The sequence below is a fragment of the Rhinoraja longicauda genome, chromosome 5 (assembly GCF_053455715.1).
Source record: "Rhinoraja longicauda isolate Sanriku21f chromosome 5, sRhiLon1.1, whole genome shotgun sequence".
Classification (NCBI taxonomy): domain Eukaryota; kingdom Metazoa; phylum Chordata; class Chondrichthyes; order Rajiformes; family Arhynchobatidae; genus Rhinoraja; species Rhinoraja longicauda.
Window position 1 is genome coordinate 58,112,722 of NC_135957.1, and position 27,939 is coordinate 58,140,660.

General features: G+C 41.8%; 1 protein-coding gene across 1 annotated transcript in view; it reads left to right on the forward strand.

Moving 5' to 3' along the window:
• Positions 1-434: 434 nt before the first annotated feature.
• The window catches only part of slc35f1 (solute carrier family 35 member F1), a 146,978-nt gene continuing 119,473 nt past the window's right edge, over positions 435-27,939 (forward strand). Inside the window, exon 1 of the mRNA XM_078400187.1 lies at positions 435-717. Within this exon, the coding sequence (XP_078256313.1) occupies positions 611-717 (107 nt within the window). The 5' untranslated portion in view covers positions 435-610. The remainder of the gene's footprint in view (positions 718-27,939) is intronic.

The window sequence follows — 27,939 nt, forward strand, 5'->3', positions numbered from 1 at the left end:
GAGAAACAGAATTGAAGTTTCAAGTCAAGTTTCAGCACAACCATATTTATATGCTGTAACTGTAATTCTTTTTTGTGCACAATCCGCAGGCATTGCCACTTTCATTTCACTGCACATCGTGTATGTGTATGTGACAAATAAACTTGACTTGACTTGAATTGTGTTCTGCAAAGCAGAGTTGCAAGTTAAAAAACACACACACACACACGGTTAAGTCGGGGAATCTGACTTTGCACGTTTGCCAAAAATAGGTGGGCAGGGAATGAAATAGATGCTGGGAGCAAGAAGTTTCTGCCCTTGTTTGGAGTGGTGGATGGTTTGGGGGGGGGGTGAAACAGGCAGCAGAGCAGAGCAGAAGTTGACTACAAGTCCCAGGTGCCCGCGTCAAGAGGTGGATGGTGAGGAGGGTTCGCCCTCTGCTGGAGGGAATGAGAAGGTCGGCTGATCCAGAGCAGGTGTTGGCTGGTCCCCGCCTCAGTCAGACACACTGTAGCAGCCTGCAGACAGCAGCCTTCGGCTCCCTCTCAGTCCGCTGCTACCGAGCGGCTCCCCACCCACCACCGGTCTGGTCTGCAGCGTTGCAGGATGTCCCCTGCATTATAATCCAGCAATGATCCCCGAGCAGCGCAATCATGTTGCCACCATCGAGAACATCCCGGCTGAAGCCATCAACGCGTCGCCCGTCCTGCTGCAGAGGATAAGGAGAGTATTCACAAGGTAAGAGCTCCCCTAGCACAGAGACAGAGAGACAGACAGAGAGAGACAGAGACCGAGAGAGAGACAGAGAGAGAGACAGAGACAGAGAGACACAGACAGAGAGACAGAGAGAGACAGAGAGAGAGAGACAGAGAGACAGAGAGAGAGAGACAGAGAGAGAGAGAGACAGAGAGAGAGAGAGAGACAGAGAGAGAGAGAGACAGAGAGAGAGAGACAGAGAGAGAGAGAGACCCGTCCAGCCGGGGGAGACCCCCACAAAGAGACGCCAGTGAACCATTTATGTAGCGAGCTGCTCATGTACTCAACAGCTGCTGGATCGGGCTCCCCTCGCCACACACACCAACAGGGGAAAAAGTTGTCGCCGCCTTCCAATTGTGAACAGAGCACCTTCTTGATTCTGCCTCTCCCTCACTTTTTAATTTTACATTTATAGAGTCACTGTGATGTTAGAGTCACTAACATTAGAGTCACTGTGATGTTAGAGTCACTGTAACATAATTTAGAGTCACTGCAATATTAGAGACACTTGTGATGTTAGAGTCACTGCAACATTAGAGTCACTGTGATGTTAGAGTCACTGCAACATTAGAGACACTGTGATGTTAGAGTCACTGCAACATTAGAGACACTGTGATGTTAGAGTCACTGCAACATAATTTAGAGTCACTGTGATGTTAGAGTCACTGTAACATTAGAGTCCCTTTCTGTGGAGTTACAGTATTCCTTGAATATCCTGTTGCATCGAGTTTTTTTAAATTTGACGACCAAGGACTAGTTAACTGTGTTTCAGCATCCCTTCAATATCTTTAGCCCACTTAATATGTGTACCAGTGATTACTAGCGTTTGTTTGTGGATACTGGGCTGGATATCTATTGATGTGAGGTTTGGTTTATTGGCAGATCCTATTTTTAATTTAAAAAATAATTACATTTGAGGTGCATTTAGGTCTTGGGTTGGACTGTATGTAGAGCAGTGCATTTTATTTGAGGTTAGAATTGTCGATGTATATATTTATTTTTCAAATGTGCCACCTTTAAAGTGTTCGTGAGAGAGAGAAGCATTTGGGTGTTCTTTGTGAGCTGTCTTCCCCTTTCATCGCTGGCTGAGGAAGGGTGTACCGTCAGAGAGGCGAGTGAGAGAGAGAGGGTGGGGGTCTGGGGTGAATAAAACCCTCCCTTGGTAGATCTGTACGTACAATCGCCAGTGCAATTTACGCTTTCCCTTGCAAGTTCAAAGCTCTTGGAACAAAAGGCAAATTATTCCAAAGGGCGAAGCTCAGACGCAGCGCTAGAAAGCAAAATTCCCAATAATGTCTTCATTACATTCGAACAGTATTTAATTCTGGTCCAATATCGTGCAATGGTTTGGAGACTCTCCAAGCTGGATTTTCCATATGCATGGGTATTTGTGTAATATGTGTTTAAGGCATTTGCCTACACTAGATATAAAATGATCCATTTTCGTCATACAAAAAAGACTATGTGGGGAACGTGTCGTCTGTGATGGACCTCCATTGTTCGGTGTAGTTATTGATGTTGTATAAATGCATTGAATGCAGCCACAATACATTAATAACTGCGAATTGAAGAATCTTTCCAAAAGCCTTGATACTGTCATTTAGATTATTGCCCCACGGTTTCCCACATTTCCATTTATCTCTTTACAATAGTATGAGAATCGATCTATTATTTTAATGGAGAATTTCACATGATTGCAAATAGCAGAGTTAGGGAAGATATTGGAATACACTGATTCTGTGGTAGTGAAGAATTTGTCGATACTAATCTGTTTCCATGCACCTTGGTAAAATCACGTGACTCTTTAACGTTTCTATTTTAAATAAATTGTGATTTGAGTAATTGGAAATTAACTAGCAGGAACTAAAGTTCATCGTTAAATGAGTTTCTAAAAGCTGAGAATCCAGCCAGCAAAAACTTGTTCAGTCCATTAATGGGGAGAGGGTGTTCATTTTTCATTGTTCGGAATAAAGTTTTCCTCTGACTTGACAAATGATTCAAAATCAGAAATAATGTTTATTTCATATGATTTTGGACCACTTCAGGAATGTGACAGCACCATTGACTTTGGAATGAATTGTTGTTCGCTGTAATGTTCAAGATTTCTGAACACCAGTTCATCACATGGTTGTTTTCAAATAGTTACGCCCAGTTAAAATTTGCAAACCAGTGCTCGCATAGATCTGTAGTAAATGATGTGGTGATCTTTGAAGTTTACATCCGATGTGCAAGAATGACATTGTGTGCTTTCATGAGGGGATAAGTGACCATTTATTTTCCATTTAAAAGCGCAGACTTGTAATTTATTTTCCTATGAATACTTTTAGTGTTTTGGAAAGCCGTTACTACCTTCATCCATTTCTGTGGCTGGAAAGATTCTTCCTTCCTGCAAGTGCATGGGCTATTCTGTTTTGCTGCAAATTAGTCCAACCACTATGAGGCAGGCTTGAGTAGCATGGGGTGATCTGACCAATTGTCATCCCTGTGCCCTCTGGAATAGCATTGGGTGTAAAATAAAGCCATCATGGCTTGGACTTAAACATAGCACTATTACTACTGGATTATGAGTATTAATATTACTGCTACCTGTGGGTTTTGATCTGAGAGGGGAGCAGTGGGTGTGACCAAACTTTGTGGTCAAGAATTGTTCTTAATTGAATGCACTTTCCATAGGTAGTTGTGAATACTTGGAAGGAAGCAAGACAGAACAATGGATGTTTTTTTTGTTTCTTGGCATGTTGTTTTGTAACAAATAAATAGACAGGCCCACAACTTGCATGGAGCAATTTGTTTTGTTCCTCAGTGGAGACCAAGAAGTATAATTAGACTTTTTATTTTTTTGGAATTTAACATTATTAAACACTTCTGATATCCTTGTACATTAGGATAATCTCTAGTTTTGATGCAGTTTTCATGGAGGGGAAAACACTCCAAGTATAACCAGACAAATGTTATGTGTAGGAAGGAACTGCAGATGCTGGTTTACACCGAAGATAGACAAAATGCTGGAGTAACTCAGTGGGTCAGGCACCATCTCTGGCGAAAAGGAGAACCTATTCCTTTTCGCCAGAGATGCTGCCTGACCCGTTGAGTTACACCAGCATTTTGTGTCTTATCAGACAAATCGTATATCATTCTTTAAAAAACTGGGAACAGTCACATTTGTAGAATCACTGACGTATGTGAAAAGGGCAAATGCATAAATGTGTTTATTAAGTTACTAAATAAAGTCTAGTTTCTTAGCATTAGGTCATTGAGGCAGATTGTGTGAAAACTGAGGTAATTTGGTAATGCAGAAGTAAACTGCATGAATTTTGACTTGCCTTGAAGCTTGTGGTACTTTAAGAGAGAAAATAAATGTTTTTAAAGTGAGTATTCTTTATTCTGTCATCCCAGATATGTGAATGGGAATAAAAAATTAAAAAAAAATCTTAAATATTGTGGTTCACCATGGTTTCCTGCAGTAACTAATGTAAATTTGGAATTATATTAGTTTGTAAATTCAATATAAAATGTTCAGGCTTGATACAAATAAGAAAAACAGTTCATTCATCCTAAGAAACACAAGTATTTTTTGTATAGATCCATACAGCGAAAAAACTCCTTGAGCCCACCATGTCCATGCTAACCATCTGCCAATCCTGTGCACCATTTATACACCCAGAGTGCTGGAGTAGCACCACAGGCCAGCCAGCATCTCTGAAGAACAAGGATGCGTGACGTTTAGGGTTGTGACCCTTCAGTTTGAAGAAGGATTCCGACCTGAAACATCACCCACTATCTCCAGAGATGCTGTCTGACCCACTGAGTTACTCCGCACTTTGTGTCCGTCTTTGGTATAAACCAGCATCTGCAGTTCCTTGTTTCAACTGTTGCCTTTTCTAGCTTGATGGTTCATCTAAGAGGAGACTTAAAAAAAATCCTTACAGCTATTATTGAAAATGTCTTGATTGGAAAGTTATATAAAATCTCATTTCTTTCTTCACAACTTTCTGACACCAGTTTCCACTTTCAGTTCCTATGTAGTTAATCTAATTTTTTGTGATAAATATTAACAATTTTCTCTGAAAATATCACTGATCAGTGACTGCATTTTTTAAAATGTCAGTGCAATGCCTTTGAGTAAAGGAGCATATTACAGAGAATGACTCCCATTACTAAGTTTAACTGCATCTTGTCTCTTTGGATTATGTACCTTCCACCATGTATGTTTGGTTAAACCACCTTCTATTAGATTACTGTGCATTTGATTAAAAATGCCATGATTGGCCATGTTTAAAGCCACTGTAGACACCCTAGATTACTTAGAACATCATCTTTCCGTTAATTACTTACTCTGGGCTAGTTATGATGGCAATCCTGTCAGTGTTGATATGACTAAATGACTAACCATTCAAAATTTCAAGTCTATTTGAAGGGATTTGAAGTAACATTTTTTTTGGCAGTTTCAGAAAAATTAAAACAATTTATTTTTACTTCCAGTTAGAATGGAGCACAGAGTATTGTTTTGCATCATGTGCACATTGGGGTTTGAGGTGCCTGGAGATTCATGTAACATTAAGTTGCCACAATTTTTGTATGGTATAAATCCAATTTGGTGTCATTCCATTTATTATTGTCAAATTTAAATGATGTTAGACATTTTGATCAAAACTTGTAATATATATGGTAGTGGTTGTTGAGACTGTAAGGTGACCAATTTTCGTTATGCAAAATGCATGTGAATGCCTCAAGCAAACTGTGGAGGATTCAATTTGCTGCAAAAGTACTTCATCATTTAACATTTCATAAAGATTTTTCAATACTTTTTCTCAATATTCCATTACACCATGTCTACTCCCTAATGACGTCTCTTTTTCCTACCACAAGCAATAGCACATTGGAGGTTGTGTGGGTGCTGTTTCTGGTGGAATCTGAGTACAACATTGAAAACATCTTTAGTTTTTTATGTTACGTTACTCTGTAACTAATAGCAATGAGGTTTCCAATGGAATTAAAGTAGAATTATTAAATGATGATACACTGAATTAAAATTGTTGTTAATTATGTTAAGTGAAATATTAACGGAGCATGAAATAAGTGGTAGAATGTTACAAGTGGTAGAATGGCAAAATGCAGAACCTGATTTATCGTGTTTGGAAAGAACATTACCTTCTTTTTAAGTAAATTTAAAATCTATCAAATCCTTACTCTTTTTTTTTTGAATGTGGGTGAAGATGAGGAATGACATCTGTGAAAAATGTTGCTTGCTTGTGCCCAGCCATGGAGCAGCTCATTTTTGTGATATATAATAATTGCTCCCACTGGGAATCAGTATCGGTAATGAGTAGTTTGCCTGCTTTTGGTGCTGACTGCTGCTCTTTATTCGTGCTCCTGGCTTTGTAGCAGGCAGGAACTAGGACGTAAAGGGCGGAGGCTAGCTCAGTCTAAAAGTATAAGGTTACTTATATCCAGCCTCACACCAGTGCAAAATCAACAGTCGGAAGCAAAGAACACAATCGTATCAAAGGCTGGCTGGTTCCCACTAAATTCTGATTCCACAGTAAATGTCCTTTCAGTGTTAAAACGTGCTGTTATACTGCACATGATTTCCATAGTAAAGCAGCTTCATTATTTTTGTAAATGCTAATGACAAAAAGATTATAAATTCATTGGAGGGCCGGCATACAAAGGACTATCCGACCAGTGATATTATCATTCCATCGATAAGATCAATGATCATGCCTTTTCAAGTAGAACAACGATGTAATGCCAGCCAAATACCAACCAAATGGTTCGGTGACAGGAATAAATTATCTGTCAAATTTACTGCAGTGAAATTAATGTCTGGCTTCAATTCTTTGAGGCGAGGGGAGTGCCGTTTAGTTTGTCCCTTTTCTCTTGATATTTGAGCAGAGGACAGACAATGGCTGGAAATGAGCCAGCTCCTAGTTAGCAAAGCATCCTGAGGAACGGCAGAGTTATCCCCCTCCCCCCACCCCCTTCACCTCCACGTTTTGAATGTATTCGGGGATCCCTGTAATGTGATGGCGAGGAATGCGGGCGGGTGAAAGGAGCAGTGACCGTGCAGCTGCGGTTGTATGTTGCTGGTGCAGGCAGCGATTGCCAGCTGGCGGCCCCGTTTCATGCTGCTTTCTGTCCATTGCAGAGCCATCTGCTGCAGTTTTAATGAATGGGTCTTTTTTTGCCCCCCCCCCCCCACCCTCCCCCTGAACAATGGCTCCGGGGATGTGATCTGCATCCTAATTTCCCGCACCAATGGGGACAAATCGTTCCACCTTTGTTGTGAAAGTTAGGAAGAGATGGAGAGGAAGAGACTTCTCCTGGTGAAGTTGCAAGTGCTGCTCTCTCTCTCTCTCCCCCCCCCCTTGTTGTCGATTAGCGATAACTCCTGTTTGGCGTTGCACTGCCGCTTAAATTGCAGCAACATTCACAGAACATAGAAGAGGGTAAAGAAATTAATTTTAATTGCAATGCAACCGGTCTCTCGTTCAATGTGCAGTTCAAGTCAGCCATACACACACACACACACACACACACACACACACACACACACACACACACACACACACACACGTGTGTGTGTGTATATATATATGGCTGATGTGTAAAGGACAGGGTGTGTGTGTGTGTATATATATATATATATATATATGTGTATATATATATATATATATATATGTATATATATATATATATATATATATGTATATATCCTGTCCTTTATATTTTGTTGATAACAGCTCGGCACGGCTTTGCCGAGCAATGGGGAAACAATGCACAGGGTGTTCTCTTTCATTAAAAACCAAGCCCTGTGGTGGTACTACCCCGATCACTTGCAGCAGTGGCGTGCATTTTCAGCAGAGATTTTAGACACAATTTTAATTTGCTTTCTATAGTATTGCAGGAACGTGTGCTGTCCATAAAGAGTCACTTGGTGTCTCTTTTTTTCCCCCTTCAGAGGTTGCACGCATCTATTGTGCTTCCCACGGCTATAAATGAACCAATGGGGTTCCTGAAATAAATACTAAGCCATGGCACACTGATGGATGATTATTAAATTTCATTTTAAGTGTGAGGTCATTTAATAGGTGTCATGATAACTTGGTATCAGGATATTATGATTTCCATTATTTCTGCTATTATGCTATTATTTCTGCCTTATCTTCATTTAATTAAAGTTACTATCACAGTGATCAGAATGCTCAATATATTGCTTCTATTATTATAGTCGAAATGGCGATGATAAATGGAAGTCTACACATAATTATCGATTTTGCATGGCAGAGTATAAAAGATACTCTGGGGGATATTGTACCAAGCAGGAGATATGTTTTCTTTTGTTTAGAATAGGATTTCATTTCCTGGAATGAGTTGTAAAAAGTGAAGATTTATGCAATGAAATGGCATTGTTGTATTTTTATTGGATAACAAATTGGCATTGGATTTCCCCGTGGAAAGCACAACTATCACGTGACGTCTTTAACTGGAAAGAGGGACAACTAGAAGGATGCAGATGAAGAGAGATTTGAGGAGGAGTGATTTGGTTAAAAAGGGATGAGTTACAAAGAAAGGAAACTAGATGATTAGGTCCATGTTGCAATAGGTGAGAGAAGAGAGGCTAGACACAAAAAGGCATATCTGGATTGAAATAAATGAGTACTGTTGAAATATTTTGCAGATCAGGCAGCATTTGTGGAAATAGAAACTGTTAACATTTTGGATCGCAGGTCATTCTTTTCAATATGAAATGATAACTTGTTTCATTTTCTACAGATGATGCCTGACCAGTTGAATATTTCTAACCTTTTCTGTTTTGCTTTCAGATTTCCAGCATCTGCAATTTTTTTGCTGTATTAAGACCTGTTGTGGTGTTGTAAGCCAGGGACAGTTTAGAGACTGGGAAAGGCAAGACCATGAATGGATTTGAAAACTGGTGTGCATTTTAGTGGTTAATGTACTGCAAACTAGTCATTCAGCCGTGCAATGGATGAGCAGCTTTCAGCGTGGGGAAAAATATAGGAATGGAGGTGACGGGAACTCATTGGAATAGTGGAGTTTGCATTTGCAAAAGACTTGGAAATCTTCCTTTCTTTCTTTTGTGTCCATCATCCATGTTTCAAAATAAAGATGTCAGTGAGAATTGAAATGGGGCAGGTGATGTAAAGAAAGTGGAAATAAAAGGTTTCTATCATTGAGACACCAAAGCATGGAATGTTCTGTCTTGTACTGTACTAGATTGAAACATAGTGACTGGTTTATCCAGTGAGCAGTTGAAATTTAGTGATCAAAAATTAAAATATGAAACACAATCATTGAATGTAGGCCAGATACAAATGCTGGAGTAACTCGGCAGGTCAGGCAGAATACTTGGAGAACATGGATAGATGATGTTTTATTTTGGGTCCTGACTCGAAATGTTGTCTGTTCATGTTCATGGGATGGATGCTGCCTGACCCGCCAAGTTACCTCAGCATTTTACATCCTTCCTTGGTAAACCAGCATCTGCAGTTCCTTGTTTCTGTTTGATTGAATTTACATTTCATCTCACTGCAATGAAATAGCAGCAACAATTTGGATTTACATAGGTAATTTCTCATAAAGTAGCATCATCTCAAGGCACTTTACTCTCTCTGAAAATACTTGAAAGGGCAACTTACTTTTTAAAGCCTGGGACGGAGAAATGTAGTAGACATTTTGTGCCAGGAATGTTCTATTAACAGCAGTTGGACAAACAGCTAGTCAACTTGTTTTCAGATTACTTAAGGGTTAAATCTTGGCAGGACTTTGGGAAACGTCGTGGCTGAACTGCATGTTTTTCTCTGAATGACACAATAGAAAATTTGAATTCCATCTGAACCAAAAGACGAGACAAGTAGGTTAATTGTCTTAGCTGAAGAATGAACCGTTTTGGCATTGCAACATTGTCCTAATTCTGCATTGGTCTGTCAGTGTAATTAACGATGCCAAATTTTGTGAGGGGTTGAAATCTATAACCTCCTGACCCAACCAATGTCAAACCGAAACAAGAATATCTCGTATTCAGTCTTTAGCTGAAGAAGTTTTCTTGCTCTCAACTGGGACAATTGATCTTGGTTCCATTGGGTTAGTGAAAGGAAAATTAGCAAAATCTTGTAAAAAACATCCAATGTCCACAATGTCCTTAGGCTTTTTAATAAGCACTGACACTGAATGAATTGCACAGGAGCAAAGCAGGTGGGAATATTGGAAACCTTTTTGAAAAACGACAACATTAAAAAAAAAAAGATGAAACCACATCAAATCAGGATATAGTTCTGCAGCAGAAACTTATAAAATAAGAAGAAACAGACTGGTCAAGAGATTGAATGAGGTGATGAATTGGCACTGATGTTTTCCAATCTGTATAGATGACCATGCTTCATTAGGAAAATGAATTTTGGTATGTCATGATGAGAGGAAGTTTGAGTTAAAGTTAAACTACTATATATGTAATTAAAGGAGCACAGGAAGAGCAGTGGAAGTTGTGTGAACAATATCCAGTGAATTTAGCAAAACATAAATGAAAAAAAATCAATAGAAATTTGGATGATGCAACTAACCTGTACAGAGTGGAAAACAAAACCCTCTGGGAGGAATGTAACTGGTCAGGCAGTATCTGTGGAATTAAATGAATAGACAATATTTTAGGTTGGGTTCCTCCTTTTCCCTCCATAGATGCTGCCTGACCTGCTGAGTTCCTCCAGCAGTTTGTTTTTCAGCAACTGCAGTCTTTAACGTGTACCTCTTTAACTTGCAACCTCTAATTTGTACAGAGGTTCGTTTTGCAAAGTGCAGGTTAAATTATATTTAGCCAAGTCATATTATGACAACCATGATAAAGGATTAGATACAATTTAATATCGGGGAACTCTGTGGCCCAGCTGAATACAGTCAATTGGTTTGGGTAAATTTAGTCCATATTGCTTCCAAGTGAACTAAGAGACTATGACTCTCTCCAACTACATCCTTTCCTTGTCCCGCCCCCTCCCCTGACATCAGTCTGAAGAAGGGTCTCGACCTGAAACGTCACCCATTCCTTCTCTCCTGAGATGCTGCCTGACCCGCTGAGTTACTCCAGCATTTTGTGATACCTGTGATGACCAAAGAAAATGTGTAAGAAAGGGTCTCGATCCGAAATGTCACCCATTCCTTCTCTCCAGAGATGCTGCCTGTCCCGCTGAATTACTCCAACATTTTGTGTCATGACCAGAGAAAATTTAGTTTGGAGAAAAGGACATTTGAAACTAACATTGCACTGATTGTTTGAAGGAAATTCTTTGGTTCACATTTGTCAGTATAGATGTTATACAAAGTGGTTTAAAAATAAAAGGAAACATAGATGTTTACAATAATCTGGCAGAAGGAAAAGGCAGATTCAATCAAATTGCAGCTGATGGGAAGTTTGAGGTGGCGTTGATTTGCACATTACCATGGAGTAAATAGCCATTTCTTTCCTGTGGCTTTATTTGAATGGGAAAGTATTCAAGTGAGTCGCATGCTTCAACATGTCTCAACTTTTAAATATGTTTAAATATGCCAAATAATTTCTCTCTCTTTGCAGGTAATAACAACCTTTGACTGAGATGTATTGGGAGGGTCTGATTTTACTCTTGGGTAGCTTTGATTACTATCTCAAAAACTACATTTAGTGGGTTCTCCAGTTCATGGGTGCCTAAATGGAGCACGGATGATTTTATTTTATTCTATTTGGTGTGCCACAGTTGAATGGTTTAATGGTACTTTGTCACATGTACCTATGGACAGAGGAATTTCTTTTTTGCATACTGTTCAGTAAAAATCTTCTACCTAGGCACAATCATACTTGTGTATAAGAGTGTAGGAATGGTAGATTATGCTGACACAGTACACAAGAGTCACCATGTTTCTGGTGCCATCTTGTATCCTTCAGGTCCAAAGTTGTTAAAAATGTAGAGTCTTAACTTGGCCATAAAGGTTTGTTGTCCCAGCAGCGGCACTGGGTTGGAGTTGCAGTGTCGGCCAGGCCAGATGATGTCCGTGCTGATGAAGGTCACGTCCAGTTTGAACCGACATGTGATGAAAGAATGGATTGACTGGGCTTGTATTCACAGGAATTTAGAAGGATGAGAGGGTGTCTTAGAAACATATAAAATTCTTAAGGGATTAGACAGTCTGGATGCAGGATAAATATTCCGCATGTTGGAGGAGTCCAAAATCAGGGGCACAGTTTAAGAATAAGAGGTAGGCCATTTAGGACTGAGATGAGGATTTTTTTTTCACCCAGAGAGTTGTGAATCCTAGTTTAGTTTAGAGATACAGCGCGGAAACAGGCCCTTCGGCCCACTGAGTCCGCACCGACTAGCGATCCCCGCACATTAACACTATCCTCCTACTCGGGCCAATTTACACATACACCAAGCCAATTAACCTACATACCTGTACGTCTTTGAAGTGTGGGAGGAAACCGAAGATCTCGGAGAAAAGTCATGGGGAGAACGTATAAACTCCGTACAGACAGCACCCGTAGTTGGGATCGAACCCGGGTCTCCGGCGGTGTAAGGCAGCAACTTGACCGCTGCGCCACCATGCCACCCATGGAATTCTCTGCCACAGAAGACAGTGGAAGCCAATTCACTGGAAGTTTTCAAGAGAGAGTTAGATTTAGCTCTTAGGGCTAACAGAATCAAGGGATATGGGGATAAGTAGGAATGGTACTGATTCTGGATGATCAGCCTCATGTTGAATGGCGGTGCTGGCTCGAAGGGCCGAACAGCCTACTCCTCCTGCACCTATTTTCTATGGTTTTACTGCAGGCTTCCAGCGGCCTAATCTGCCAACCACAACCATTGATTGAATTGTAATCACTGTTACAGAGGATTCAAAATGAGAAGTATTTGAGTAGATTGACCTTATGTTTGTGATTTATGCTTCAATAGTAATACATTTCATGGTGCTTACCATAAAATTCCATTCAGCACAGACATTTTTCAGTAGAGCAACCTTAAAATGTTTATTTTTGATGAATACAAGTTAGAGAGGATGAAAAGTCATTCATTTTAATCTGTAAGAAGGAAGTGCAGATGCTGGTTTAAACCAAAGATAGACACAAAAACCTGGAGTAACTCAACAGGACAGACAGCTTCTCTGGAGAGAAGGAATGATGAGTGGCGTTTCAGGTCGAGACCCTTGTTCAGACTGGTTAGGGATTAGGGAAATGACAGATATAGACGGTGATGTGGAGATAAAGAACAATGAATGAAAGATATGCAAAAAAGTAACGATGATCAAGGAAACAGGCCATTTAAAGCTGTTTTTAGGGGTGGAAATGGGAAGCTAGTGCGAATTGGGTAGGGGAGGGATAGAGAGAGAGGGAATGCCGGGGCTACCTGATGTGAGAGAAATCAATATTCACACCACTAGGCTGTAAGGTGCCCAGGCGAAATTTGCGTTTAGCCCCACTCTGACAATGGAGGAGACGGAGAACAGAAAGGTCTATGTGGGAATGGGAAGGAGAATTAAGGTGTCCAGCAACCGGGAGATCAGGTTGGTTCACGCGGGCTGAGCGAAGGTGTTTCGCGAAACGATCGCCCAGTCTGCGTTTGGTCTTGTCGATGTATAAGAGTCCACATTTTGAACAACGGATACATTAGTTGAGGTTGGAGGAGGTGCAAGTGAACCTCTGCCTAACCTGAAAGGATTGTTGGGGTCCCTGGACAGAGTCGAGGGAGGAGCTATAGCGACAGGCGTTGCATCATCTGCGGTTGCAGGGGAAGGTACGTGGGAAGGGTGTGGTTTGGGTGGGAAGAGAATGAGTTGACCAGGGAGTTGTGGAGGGAACGGTCTCTGCGGAAGGCAGAAAGGGGTGGAGATAGGAAAATGTGGCTAGTGGTGGGATCCCGTTGGAAGTGGCGGAAAGTTTGGAGGATTATGTGTTGTACGCGACAGCTGATGGGGTGGAAGGTAAGGACTAGGGGACACTGGATAGACTAGGCTTATACTCGCTGGAATTTAGAAGACTGAGGGGGGATCTTGTAGAAACATAAGGGGTTGGAGAGGCTAGATGCGGGAAGATTGTTCCCGATGTTGGGGAAGTCCAGAACTAGGGGTCACAGCTTAAGGATAAGGGGAAGTCTTTTAGGACTGAGATGAGAACACATTTCTTCACACAGAGAGTGGTGATTCTGGAATTCTCTGCCATCGAAGGTAGTTGAGGCCAGTTCATTGGCTATATTTAAGAGGGAGTTAGATGTGGCCCTTGTGGCTAGAGGGATCAGGGGGTATGGAGAGAACGCAGGTACAGGTTACTGAGCTGGATGATCAGCCATGATCATATTGAATGGCGGTGCAGGCTCAAAGGGCCGAATGGCCTACTCCTGCACCTATTTTCTATGTTTCTATGTCTCTGTTGTGACTAAGGGGAGGGGGAGCATGGGCAGAGCTGCGGGGTGCCAAGGAGACACGAGTGAGGGCCTCATCTATGACGGGAGGGGACCCCCCATTCCCTAAAGAATGAGGACCTCAGATGTTCTAGTATGGAACACTTCATCTTGGGTGCAGATGCAGTGTAGACAGAGGAATTGGGAGATGGGGATAGAGTCATTGCAGGAAGCAGGGTGCGACGCAGTGTAGTCGAGATAGTTGAGGGAGTCAGTGGGTTTGTAATAGACGTCAGTCAATAGTCTATTTCTTGTGATGGAAACACTGAGATCAAGAAAGGGGAGGGAAGTGTCGGAGATGGTCCAAGATATTTTGAGTGCAGGATAAAAATTGGTGGTGAAGTTGATGAAGTCCCTGAGTTCTGCATGAGTGCAGGAGGTAGCACCGATGCAGTCATCAATGTAACAGAGATAGAGTTCAGGGATAGGGATAGATTAATTTTAATCTGATAGAAATGCCCTTCTCTATATTGGAAATGACATCTTAAATAAATATCCTATGAAACAATTAATCTATATGAATACATAACCAAACCTAGATTTGCAAGTAATCTCAGAAGGTAACAAACTATTTGTGGAATTAATTCTGATACGTGAATCAAATGTGAGGTGTAATTCCCTTCCCTAAATCCAAACACAAAATTCCAATAATTTAGCAAAATTAATTAAAAAACATTTGGTTTTCATGGTAAAAAAGAATGATGCTGTCGAATCACTGCTAGTCACAAGCTGAATATTCCAATGATAAAATAAAAATTTAGAAAAATATTTACATTTAGTGAATCAGGAAACCAGCTGAAGTGAGGCAAGGTTATTGGAGATTGCTTTAATAATGACAACGTGGGGTTGTATATTTCACTGCAAACATTATCCCTAACAAGTAGATAGACACAAAATGCTGGAGTAACTCAGCGAGTCAGGCAGCATCTCTGGAGAAAAGGAATAGGTGACGTTTGGGGTCGAGGCCCTTTTTCAGATCCAGTTTGAGGAAGGGCATTGACCCGAAACGTCACCTATCTTTGGTGTAAACCGGCATCTGCAGTTCCTTCCTCTCCCTTACAAGTACATCGGATAAGATTGAAACTGAGTGGATAGCCCTCTCTTTTTATTTGGGATCTGGGGTTGAATGTAACCAAGTTGAGGGGGTGGAAGACTTCCTCAGTGAAATATTGTTGGGATAGTTTGAAGCCACATTGTTTGAAGAGCACCTGTGTTGATGGTCGGTGAGGATGAGATGTTGCTAACAATCTGCACTGAGGTTTGCCGCTGAGGAACTCGAGGATCTAGTTGCAGACGGAGGTAATGACGCCCATTCTTGGAGTTTGGTGATGAGTGTGGAGGGGGATGATTCTGTAGAGGTGTAGTCGATGAACAGCAGCCTGAAGGATGGGTTCCTGCTTTCCTGGTGGTTCAGAGCAGAAGAGAGCCCATGACATGGCATCTGCCATTAACTTGTTCTGGTAGTAGGCAAGGTTGAAGCTCATCTAAATAATTTGAAGATATCAATCAATTAAAACTCCAGTTGTGTGTCGGTGTTGGGATGGTTTTTATATATATTTTTTTGGTTGTGTATGTGTGGGAGGGGGTGGTGGTGTGGGTGAGTGGGTGGGTGTGGGGGGGGGGGGGAACTTTTCTCTTCCTCACGGCGCGGGGTGCGGCTCGGCTGCGGGGCCTAACATCGCCCGCTGCGGCTCGGCCGCTGGACTTTACATCACCCGGTGCGGCTTGGCCGCTGGACTTTACATCACCCGGTGCGGCTTGGCCGCTGGACTTTACATCCCGGTGCGGCTTGGCCGCTGGACTTTACATCCCGGTGCGGCTTGGCCGCTGGACTTAACAGTGCCCGGTGCAGCTCGGCTGCGGGGCTTAACATCGCCCGGTGCAGCTCGGCTGCGGGACTTTTCACCGCTGGTGCGGCTCGGCTGCGGGACTTAACATCGCCCGGTGCGGCTCGGCCGCGGGGCTTAACATCGCCCGGTGCAGCTCGGCTGCGGGGCTTTTCATCGCTGGTGCAGCTCGGCTGCGGACTTGACATCGCCCGGTGCGGCTCGACCACGGGACTTAGCTGCGCAAGGCTTGGTCGCGGGCCTTTCATCGCCCGGTTCGGCCGCGAGACGTTTCAGCGCCCGGTGCGGGGACTGTGCGGGTCGGTCGGGGACGAGCTGTCTGTCCGTGGGCGTGGGGAAGAGAGTGGAAGTTTTGTTGCCTCCATCACAGTGAGGGGGTGTTTGGAGTCACTGTGATGGACGTTTGTGTTGGGGTTATGTGTCTTGTGTTCTTTTTTTTTTCTATGACTGCTATGTAGTTTCGTTCGGTACTTCGGTACCGAACGACAAATAAAGCTCTGTTATACCTGTTATATACTTGGTCCGTTTAGGGCTTTGAAGTTAACTTCTCAAAAAAAAAACCATTGACACTTTTCTTTAAGCATACAGATTAATGTATTTGCAAGATAAGCAGAATATTGGAGGCTAACAAAATAACTTTGTTTGGATCTGATAAATGAGGTAATTGTAAGTATGCCCCCAAAGCTAGCACAAAAATAAATCTTTAAAATAGGGAACAATAAAATTCCTGTCGTATGGAGCTAAAGGAGCAATATTTACAAAGAAAAGAAAAAACATTGTCCTTTGGTAGTTGGAAAGGTACAATGTTTACTTCATTTGAGAGGCCAATTTCCATGCCATAATTTTGGGCATTAAACAAATGAGGATTGGTTTGCCTGATTTTGTAAGACTGCAAAGCATGCCTGTACATGATGCACTCATTTATGTGACGAGATTTGGAGGGTCTGTTTAATCAAATAGGCACAATTGTTGTCAATTATTAGTGCTTTTCAACAGCTTTTCTGTGCACTGAAGAACATATCCGTGCTTCGGCTATTCATTACTTCAAGCGGGTGATGATGTCCACAACATGGAATCATAATAGTAAAACCATCATAAAAATCATTGATCACCAGTTCCGCTGGGAAGCCAGGGCCTAGACATTCAACCAGGTACCACATGTATTTATGCATTTATGATTGAATTGTGGGGTAAAATTAATTGCTAAATGCAATTGGGATCTTATATTTTGTATATTGGATTATTGGATTGCACAGATGTGTGTGTTTGATGCACATTGGAATGGTTCAATGGTACACCAGACAAAATAAGCTGGTACTGATTGATGATGTTTATTGTTTTGTGATGCACTTTATATGCCTTTGCTGGCACAGTGGGTTCTGTATATGCGATCATAAGATCATGTGATAGAAGTAGAATTAGGCCATTCGGCCCAGCAAGTCTACTCCGCCATTCAATCATGGCTGATCTATCTCTCCCTCCTAACCCCATACTCCTGCCTTCTCCCCATAGCTTCTGATGCCTGTACGAATCAAGAATCTATCTATCTCTGCTTTAAATATATCCACTGACTTGGGCTCCACAGCCTTCTGTGACAAAGAATTCCACAGATTCACCACCCTCTGACTAAAGAAATTCCTCCTCATCTCCTTCCTAAAAGAATGTATTTTAATTCTGAGGCTATGACCTCTAGACCTAGACTCCCACTAACGGAAACATCCTCTCGAAATCCACTCTCTCCAAGCCTTTCACTATTCTGTACGTTTCAATGAGGTCCCCCTTCATTCTCTAAACTCCAGCGAATATAGGCCCAGTGCTGTCAAATGCTCAGCATATGTTAACCTACTCATTCCTGGGATCATTCTTGTAAACCTCCTCTGTGCCTTCTCCAGAGCCAGCACATCCTTCCTCAGATATGGTGCCCAAAATTGCTCACAATATTCCAAATGCGGCCTTACCAGCGCCCTAAAGAGCCTCAGCATTATGTCCCTGTTTTTGTACACAAGCCCTCTTGAAATAACTGTATTGTGGTTGCTGTCTTTACTACACTGCACCAGCACTGCCAAGTCACTTTGCACCTCCGATTTCTGGATACTCAACCCATTTAGTCACTGGGTAACTTGGAGTGAATTGGTTCAAAAAGTGATGAGATGGTAACGGGAGTGTAGATTGTGATGGCAGAGGTGTGTGCCTGGAAAGAGAAATGAAGCATTTGAAGAAGAAACTCCAAAAAGTTGCTATGCTTCACCCAAACATAATTAACAAATACATAGTAAGCAGCTCTATCATTACAATGGAGCAGAACCCATCCACACCTGTCAAAGCCAGTGGATGTATTTAAGGCAGAGATAGATAGATAGATTCTTGATTAATATGGGTGTCAGAAGTTATGGGCAGAAGGCAGGAGAATGGGGTTAGGAGGGTGAGATAGATCAGCCATGATTGAATGGCAGAGTAGACTTGATGGGCCAAATGGATTAATTTTACTCCTATCACTTATGATCTTATGTTATGACTGACATCTGCAGAGTCAGTTAAGCACTACCACTTTGAGATCCCGCAATGATATTGCACAGCACAGTTTTTTTCACTGGAATGCACAAAACCCAAAGTTATGCATGAGTAATCTGCACAATTGTTTAAAAGTGTGAGTGGGTTTTCTTCTGAGCAAAACTAAAAGCCTTGAACAGAAGGTGATGACAAAAAAACATGTTCCCCATACACAGCCATTTAGTTTCAAGTGAGAATTTCTGAACCACTTTTTTAAAGAACATCTGAAATTAATCCACAGATACTTCGCAAGAATGAAATGTGAAATACTGTAAAACCATTGTGTTATCCCAAGGTTTTGGCTAAAACACAATAGGTTCCTGAAAGTGTTCGTGCAAGTTATACATTTCTGCTCTCACTGCTTTAGGGATTGATTGGTGTACAGAATCTGTGTATAACTGACGCAATAATAGAAAAACGGAACTGCAGATTCTGTTTACAAAAGAAGGATAAAAAATACTGGAGTAACTCAGCGGGTCAGGCAGAATGCGCGGAGAACACGGTTAGGTGACCAGTCTGAGGGAGGACCCCGACCCGAAACATCACCTATCCATGTGCCTCCTGACCCCCTGAGTTACTCCAGTACTTTGTGGCCAGCTATAGTGCTCTTCTGGGTTTAGATTGTGCTGACAATGAGCATTTTGCGCTACATAATAATGAGCTGATGCAATCTGGTTTGTGTGAATTTTCCCAGATAGTATTTGCAACTTATTGAAACAAACATCAAAAGCTACATTACACCTGCAGACATCTATAGATATAACTAAAAGTCTCATCTTGTATATGTATATATAAATATGTATATATGTATATATAAATATATAAATATGTATATATATATATACGTATATATGTATATATATAAATTATATGTGTATATGTATGTTCCCGAAATACAGCCAAAACGGTACATAGTAGCGCAACAATTTTAGGGCCACCTTATTCACCATTCGCCTGCGGTGTACAGTATCATGTTTTGTTCAAATTGTTGCGCTCTCGTGTACCGTTTTGGCTGTATTTCGGACACACCTATAAAATAAACATCGCTATTTTGTTCTAATACTTGCGTGTTTATCTTGCGTCACAATGGGAACCCAACGAGTATCCGTTTGTGTGCAGTTGGGGGAGGGTTGCCGGACTTGGTGGCGGCGGGCCTGCACAGCAGCGCCAGGAGGACCGGCGCCCGTCCCGGCTTGCCCTGCACCTGACCTTCCTCCCGTGGTTCTGCGTGGCGGCAGAGAGACGGTCAAAGAAGATGGCCGCCGACAGGACGAACATGGGGCAACGCCTTGCAACCATTCTCCTGTTGTCGGCTGCCGCGATGGCTGCCCGGGGCCGGGGTGAGTGGCTCCCTCTCCCCTTTCCTCTCCCCCCTCGTCCGCACCCAGCCCCGGGGCTGTCACAACGGGAACACAACAGGTCCACGGTCGTGTTTCGTTCAAGTTATTGCGCTATAGTGTACTGTTTTGGCTGCTTTCTGCCCAACCAACTGTTCAAGTGCTTTTGATTGCAACATGCGCCTTAATTTAGTTCAACAAAGAAACTGACAAGTTACTAAAGAACCTTTAGTTACAATGGGAACCCAACGGGCTCAAGGGTCGTCTAGTAATATATAAACTTAATTAATTTAATTAAATCTCAAGCTATGTCAAACATTAGGAAATACTGTTTACCTCTGTGTGAAAAATCTTATACATTTCTGAACATTCAGTTCAAACAGGTTAATGTTAAAGACATTAAGGCTGTGAATTAAAACTGCTTATTTTACATCTTAACTTTGAGTAATGGCAGATGCATGGGCACAATGTACGTATGGCACAAGGCAGATGCACAGGCAAACTGCGATTGAAGGCGAGAACTACAAAGGATAGCTGTTAATGCAAACAGTTGCATTTCTTCCCATTTATTTAGCACTCTGGCCACTGGACTATTGTGGAACCGCACAATAGATTAAAAAAAATATCCACTATAATGCTATTTTACAAAATGCTAAAGCATCCTTTCCAACTGCTTCCCTTGCACAAAAGCCTTCTCCCTCGTGTTGAACCTGTTGGCTGTGAGCCTGGGTGCACTTGATTAACAATCAGTTTGGCAATTTGTTTCCTAGTTGGGTTCCTCTCTCTTTTTTTCATCCCTTGGACCTTCAGCCATTCACGATCAAATATAGCATTTTTGTTCTCTTGTTTGCGGCATGACTCTGAACAATTCTCCTACTCTTCTGCCAGTATCACATCCTGTCCTTTAATGGCAAGCTGTAGCTCCTTCACAGCTGCTTCCCCATTAACTGGCACACATTTCTACACCAGCTTTTCTTGTGCTCAGGTCAATGCAAGTTAAAGGGCAAAAGTTCCATTGCAAATTTTGGTGTAGTGTCTTTCCTGTGTTGCTTAGTGACATGCGTACATTATGCTTTGGCACCTTTTGTCAGCGGCAAACTTAGGTTCACATATAAATAAATAAAACGGGAAAGGATTAAGTGCAGGCAGTGAGTACATCCTGGCATTATGTTGGGCACAGACATTGTGGGCTGGTGGGCCTGTTCATGTGTTGTACTGTTCAATGTTCTGTAGGCTATACTATCAGTCTATGCAGTTCTCAGTTATGCAGTCTAGTTTCCCAGTGTGAAACTAGACTGCATAACTGAGAACCATTACCTCTATGTTCAAGAATGGATTCTTGACCAAATTGCACAACCTTGGCAATAAGCTATGGAAATTGCATTACAAACCTTGTGCTATGTACTTTGGCTTATACTATCATGGTCTGGTTTATCTAGAATATCAGAATTTATTGTCAATCTATTTGTTGTTTTGTTGTATTTTATGTGCCTATAAAGCTGTGACAAGTATGCATTTCATTGCTGTGGTCCTGGTGCATATGTCACGGGTGCGTATAGCGCAGAGGGATCTAGGAGTACAATTACATAGTTCCCTGAAAGTGGTGTTGCAGATAAATGCAAGGGTGGTGAAGAAGGCTTTTGGCATGCAGAATCTCCATCGGTCAGGGTCAACTGCAGTAGGACCTCCTTGCTCCTAAACTCAAATCCTCTCGCAATGCCATTAGCTTTCTTCACTGCCTGCCATACCTGCATGCTTCTTCCTCTTCTTCTTGGTGGGGTAGAAGAACAAAAGGATCCAAGAACGAATCCAAGAACAAGAAGGATGAGAGGGGATCTTATAGAGACATACAAAATTATAAAAGGACTGGACAAGCTAGATGCAGGAAAAATGTTCCCAATGTTGGGGGAGTCCAGAACCAGGGGCCACAGTCTTAGAATAAAGGGGAGGCCATTTAAAACTGAGGTGAGAAGGAACTTTTTCACCCAGAGAGTTGTGAATTTGTGGAATTCTCTGCCACAGAGGGCAGTGGAGGCCAAATCACTGGATGAATTTAAGAGAGAGTTAGATAGAGGTCAGGGGGCTAGTGGAATCAAGGGATATGGGGAGAAGTTGGGCACAGGTTACTGATTGTGGATGATCAGCCATCATCACAATGAATGGTGGTGCTGGCTTGAAGGGCCGAATGGCCTCCTCCTGCACCTATTTTCTATGTTTCTATGTAATTGACTGAGAAGGAGGAAAAGTCCAGCTAATCTTATTAAACAAATCATAATTTCCAACTCCTTTTATAAGTTCACAATCAGAGGAGCAGAATTAGGCCATTTGACCCATCGAGTCCTCGCTGTCCTTCAATCATGGGCGATCTATCTTTTCCTCTCCACCCCATTCTCCTGCCTTCTCCCCATATCCTTTGACACCCTTATTAATTACGAACCAGTCAATCTCCATTTTAGAAATACCAATGATCCTTCGTTGAGGAGGAGAGGACAAAGACAGTGTCAAAATGGCTGTGGAACCCGAGGCAGTTCTTTTTCTGTACCTACCATATGGATTTATCATCTTTTCACTCAAAGCATCTGTGAGATTCATCGGCATGTGCAAATTGGGATCACCAAAGCAATTTTAAGGTACCAATGATGAGAGAATCCCTATGCATCCACTGTCAGTGGCACTCACTGACATCACTACTGCACCAGCTCCCCAGTAGAAGGGCTGTTGGATTACAAGCACTAATTCTCCTTTCAACATTCTCTCCAATGGCTGACCTTTTGGGTGTCATTCCCCCCTCATTTCCCCGCCTGTATTTCGCCTGTTCCAATTGCGGCTTGTGTTGGTGACTTACTGTTTCCATCTTCTACCAAGCTGTTCCAAAAATACCGACGATGCTGCTCGAAAATACCATTGAAGGTCTCCCCAGTAGGAATGTCTATCAGAAAAGTGTTTGGTAATGGTTTGGGTCTTGGGAGTGTTTCTATCAGGCTTTAATGTAATAAGTCCACCTATCCTAGAACCAGAAGAGGTGGTCACAGGCAAACCTGCCCAAGCTCTTCAAAGTTGTTTTGCTCTTTGTAATCGTTATGTTCTCTTTTAAGTACGTCGACTTGAGCTTTCTTCAAAAGGAGCTAATTAATAAGGAATCTTTCTATATTGTGAATGATTTTTTTAAAAATGAGAATACCTTAGATGTGCTGATGATGAAGCAGTGTAGGCAGCATAGTGGATCAAGTCAGTGCAGCTCTAATGCTTCCTGAATTAAATAAAGAGTAAACAACTTGCCATGTTGTGCAGATGCCCTTGAAATGTTTCAGAAAAAAGTCTCTTTTAAATAATGAAAAAAAAAATGATGGTTTCATTTTCATTCTGTTGAATCCAGAATATTTTAGCCATTCGCTGCTTTGGATTGCACGTTCAGTGTCATAAAAACAACCAATGTTGGCAGTATAATGTGATCTATATTACAGATAATCCACAACAATGATCCCATTTATACTGAAAATAGTTTCGAAGTGACCATTACATCCTGATAACTCACAATATGTTATTGAAATCTGCATTAATTTCTTGCCTCAATTAATGGTGATTGATGTGCTTGATGCAGCATAATGATTGCTGTTTTGCTTAAAATGGTCAAAGGACACACAAGAATGATACTTGCCGCAAGGCATTTAACCTTGTACACCAAAACTGTAACTGGGAATACATTGTACAGTAGTGTTCTATGGTTGCTTCCCCATAGAAGAGAAGTGCTCTCTATTACTCCGCGAATGAAAGACTGCGATTGTGCGCAAATGATCTCTGAAGATACTACCCTAGTCTCTAACAAGAACAAAGACTGAATTTACTAATGATGTGGTGATCTCACAGTTTCTTGATGCTCATTGCCACTCTCTCTCGTTTGCTGCACGAATTCCTCTTGTTTATCATCAAATCAACCAACCTCTGCACTGGAAAAAAAAAATCCCTTGGGAGTACCCATGTCTTAAATCTTTGAAAAGTTTTCGTGCACGCTACATTCCACTGAGAGATTGACAATGATAATGTAATATTGTTAGTGGCACAGTGATGAGTGCAAGCAAGCTTTTCAGTTTCTTATTGGCTGTAAATGTTTGAAAAGTAAAAGTACCGGTGGAACAAACTGCAAAATCCATTCATCATTGCTCACCACTGAGACACTGGACACTGAGAATAGTGGCATTATTTTATGGAAAATGTGCTTTTGAGCACAATTATTTACAATGGCATGTACTGTCCCTTTAATAGATTTAAATTCACCATAGATGATATGCAGTTTATACAAAATTCCACAAGCTTGTGCAGCTATTTGCTCAGATATCTTGCTGAGAGCATTGTAGACTACTTTAAATGGGAACAACTTTAAATATAATTACTTGCATCTTGTGGGTAATTTGGAAATTATACAGATTGAGTCATGATATGGGAAACATTTTTGTTCTCGCGTTCCTGAGAGATGCCTAGGATGATTCATCAGAGATTTGGAAGGATGGAGGGGGAATCTCATTTGAAACAAACCGAATAATGAAAGGCCTAGGTAGAATGGATGTGGAGAGGATGTTTCCAGTAGTGGGAGAGTCCAGGACCTGAGGGCACAGCCTCAGAATAAAAGGATATACCTTTCGAAAGACTACCTTTGCACAAAGTGAAGATGGTTGTGAACGATTGCAGCAGGATCTGGATCAATTGGCCAGGTGGGCGGAGGAAACGTTAATGGAATTTAATACAGAGAAGTGTGAGGTGTTGCATTTGGGACGTCGACCAAGTGCAGGAGCTACACAGTAAATGGTAGGCCCCTGGGTAGTGTTGTCGAGCAGAGGGATCTAGGAGTACAAGTGCACGGTTACTTAAAGGTCTAGTCACAGGTAGATAAGGTGGTCAAAAAGGCTTTCGGCACTCTGGCCGTCATCAGTCAGTCATGGGTGAAACGTGAATTGTCTTCAGTTGGCTGCAGTCTTCAGGTCGTAGCTTGTCGCGGGTGGACGTAGGTTGACTTCGGTTGTCGTAGGTTGTCATCTCTGTCCCTATGTCTTCGCTCGCAAGGGACTGAATTTCATCCCTCACCAGCAGAGCTACCCCACCGCCTCTGCCCACCTGCCTGTCCTTTCTGTAGGATGTATAACCCTGAATATTAAGTTCCCAGGCCCGATCCTCCTGCAGCCACGTGTCTGTAATCCCCCACAATGTCATATCTAGTAACCTCTAACTGAGCCTCAAGCTCATCTACTTTACTTCTTATACTTTGCGCATTCACATACAAGACTTTTAATTCCTTACTCATCTCACCCTTCACCGATCCCTATTACACTTGGTCATACTCTCCTATCCCTTTGAGTTTTCTTTCCTGTTAATTCTGGGGTCATTAACTATCCCTTTACTCTCTTTCCCTTTAACTCCATCCTTGACTATCACATTTGACACCCCCCTTCTGAATTCCTGCTGAACAACCCGTGTCCTTCCCATTGGTTTTTACATCCACCAGTGGATGCTTTTACCAATGGTTCGAGACCCATCTCGACCTGAAACATCACCCATTCCTTCTCTCCAGAGATGCTGCCTGTCTCGCTGAGTTACTCCAGCATTTTGTGTCAACCTTCGATTTAAACTAACATCTGGAGTTTTTTCCTAGACATGCTTTCACCCAATGTTGGTTTCTATTCATTGTGGTTTGACAAAGATTAGAGTTGGTAGCGTCTGCTGACAGAAAGGGAAGCCATTGGCAGTCATCTTAATTTAGTTTTTGAAAGAAGATAGTCCTTGAATAAAAATGGTTAACACAAACTGTTCCTATCTGATTCCCAAAAGCAGCTATAAAAATATTTAGTCTGAAGTCTTAATGATTTAAAATTTACACATCTATCTTTTTCAGCTGCTCCCCCTCTGTAAACAATTTGAACAATTTAGCAAGAGCCTTGAACGGGGTACTGATTGTGGATGTTCAGCCATGATCACGGTGAATGGTGGTGCTGGCTCGAAAGACCGAATGGCCTACTCCTGCACCTATTGTCTATTGTTTATAATAATACCATTTAAATCTGTAACTAGTGCAGATTAAGTTATTTTGTGTTTAATACGCAGAATTAAATAACAAATAAAACAAAGTGTACTGGTTAAGTCCTTCAGTCATTTGATAATGTTTTAAATACCATTTTTAATCAGATCCTCGAGTATGTATTTGTACTCCATTTTATTGCAATACATGCACTTTCAACTGTTGTTTTGATTATACAGAGTTTTCCTATCATGAAACCATAATCAGTAACCTTCAAAACATATTTCCAATCAACACTGTATGAAGCCCCCCCCCAGTAAACACAATGTGCTTTGTAATGAGTTTATTGAGCATTTTTTTAGTTTCTTGTGATCTGTTACTTAAAATTAACTTGCATTTCCTGGAAGTGTGGAAAAAGGAATGAGAATCTCCCAGATCACCAGTATAGCTTTTCATTGTTAGTAAATTGAAAATAGTGTAAGAAAATAACTGCAGATGCTGGTACAAATCAAAGGTATTTATTTCACAAAATGCTGGAGTAACTCAGCAGGTCAGGCAGCATTTCAGGAGAGAAGGAATGGGTGACGTTTCGGGTTGAGACCCTTCTTCAGACTGATGTCAGGGGGGCAGGACAAAGGAAGGATATAGGTGGAGACAGGAAGATAGAGGGAGAACTGGGAAGGGGAGGGGAAAAGAGGGACAGAGGATATCTCTAAAGTTGGAGGTCAATGTTCATACCGCTGGGCTGCAAGCTGCCAAGCGAAATATGAGGTGCTGTTCCTCCAATTTCCGGTGGGCCTCACTATGGCACTGGAGGAGGCCCCTGACAGAAAAGGCAGACAGGGAGGGGGAGTTGAAGTGCTCAGCCACCGTGAGATCAGGTTGGTTAAGGCGGACTGAGCGAAGGTGTTGAGCGAAACGATCGCCGAGCCTGTGTTTGGTTTCACCGATGTAAAGAAGTTGACATCTGGAGCATTGGATACAATAGATGAGGTTGGAGGAGGTGCAGGTGAACCTCTGTCTCACCTGGAAAGACTGTTTGGGTCCTTGGATGGAGTTGACGGGGGAGGTAAAGGGACAGGTGTGGCATCTCCTGCGGTTGCAGGGGAAAGTGCCCGGGGATGGGGTGGTTTGGATAGGAAGGACGAGTGGACCAGGGAGTTACGGAGGGAACGGTCTCTGTGGAACGCAGAAAGGGGAGGGGATGGTAAGATGTGGCCAGTAGTGGGGTCCTGTTGTAGGTGACAGACCATTGAAAATAGTAAAGTACTATACTGCACGAGAGAGAAAGAGAACAGTGGAGGTTACCAATGGCGTCTCTTTTAGGTAGATCTATTAGTCCCTCTTATGGACAAGGCTACACGATTTAAATAAAAAATGCCTTGGGACATGTGACAGTAACTGGCTTATATAAGAGCTTATCAGCATTGACATTTGCAAGTACATAGCTAAGTTGCACATTTACAAGTCAGGGCATCCTCCAGGAGTATTAAAGTAGGATAATCAATCTCTGACTGTGAATATTATTAGCAGGATTATAAATGAAAGTTAAGATTTGTTTTAAAATTCTGGCACCTATTAATAAACCTTCTACTTCAGGTATCAAAAAAAAATACTAGCGTTAGATATTTTACCTATTCAGTTTAGATGAAAAATGTCTTTAATGTCTTAATCCTAAAATGTGCTCTGATGCGATGCTGCACTGCTCTGAAGAGGGAGCTTCCAATAAAGTGACATGGTTTGAGAGTCATTTAAATGGATATCTATCTTTATCTCAATATATCATCAAAACTTGATTGTTTCAGATGTTGTCTGCTGAGACAATAGGAGCAGAATTAGGCCAATTGGCCCATTGAGTCTGCTTGGATCTGTGAAATGAAATGTTCACCTGCAAGTGCAGAGAGTTTTTTGTTGCATTTAGCCATGAAACCAAAGGAACAATTTTCTTGTCTATTTTGGTAGTGTTTACATATCTCCGTCCGAGGCATTGTTTTTGAGTGTCGTGCCCATAACAATTCTGCAAAGGC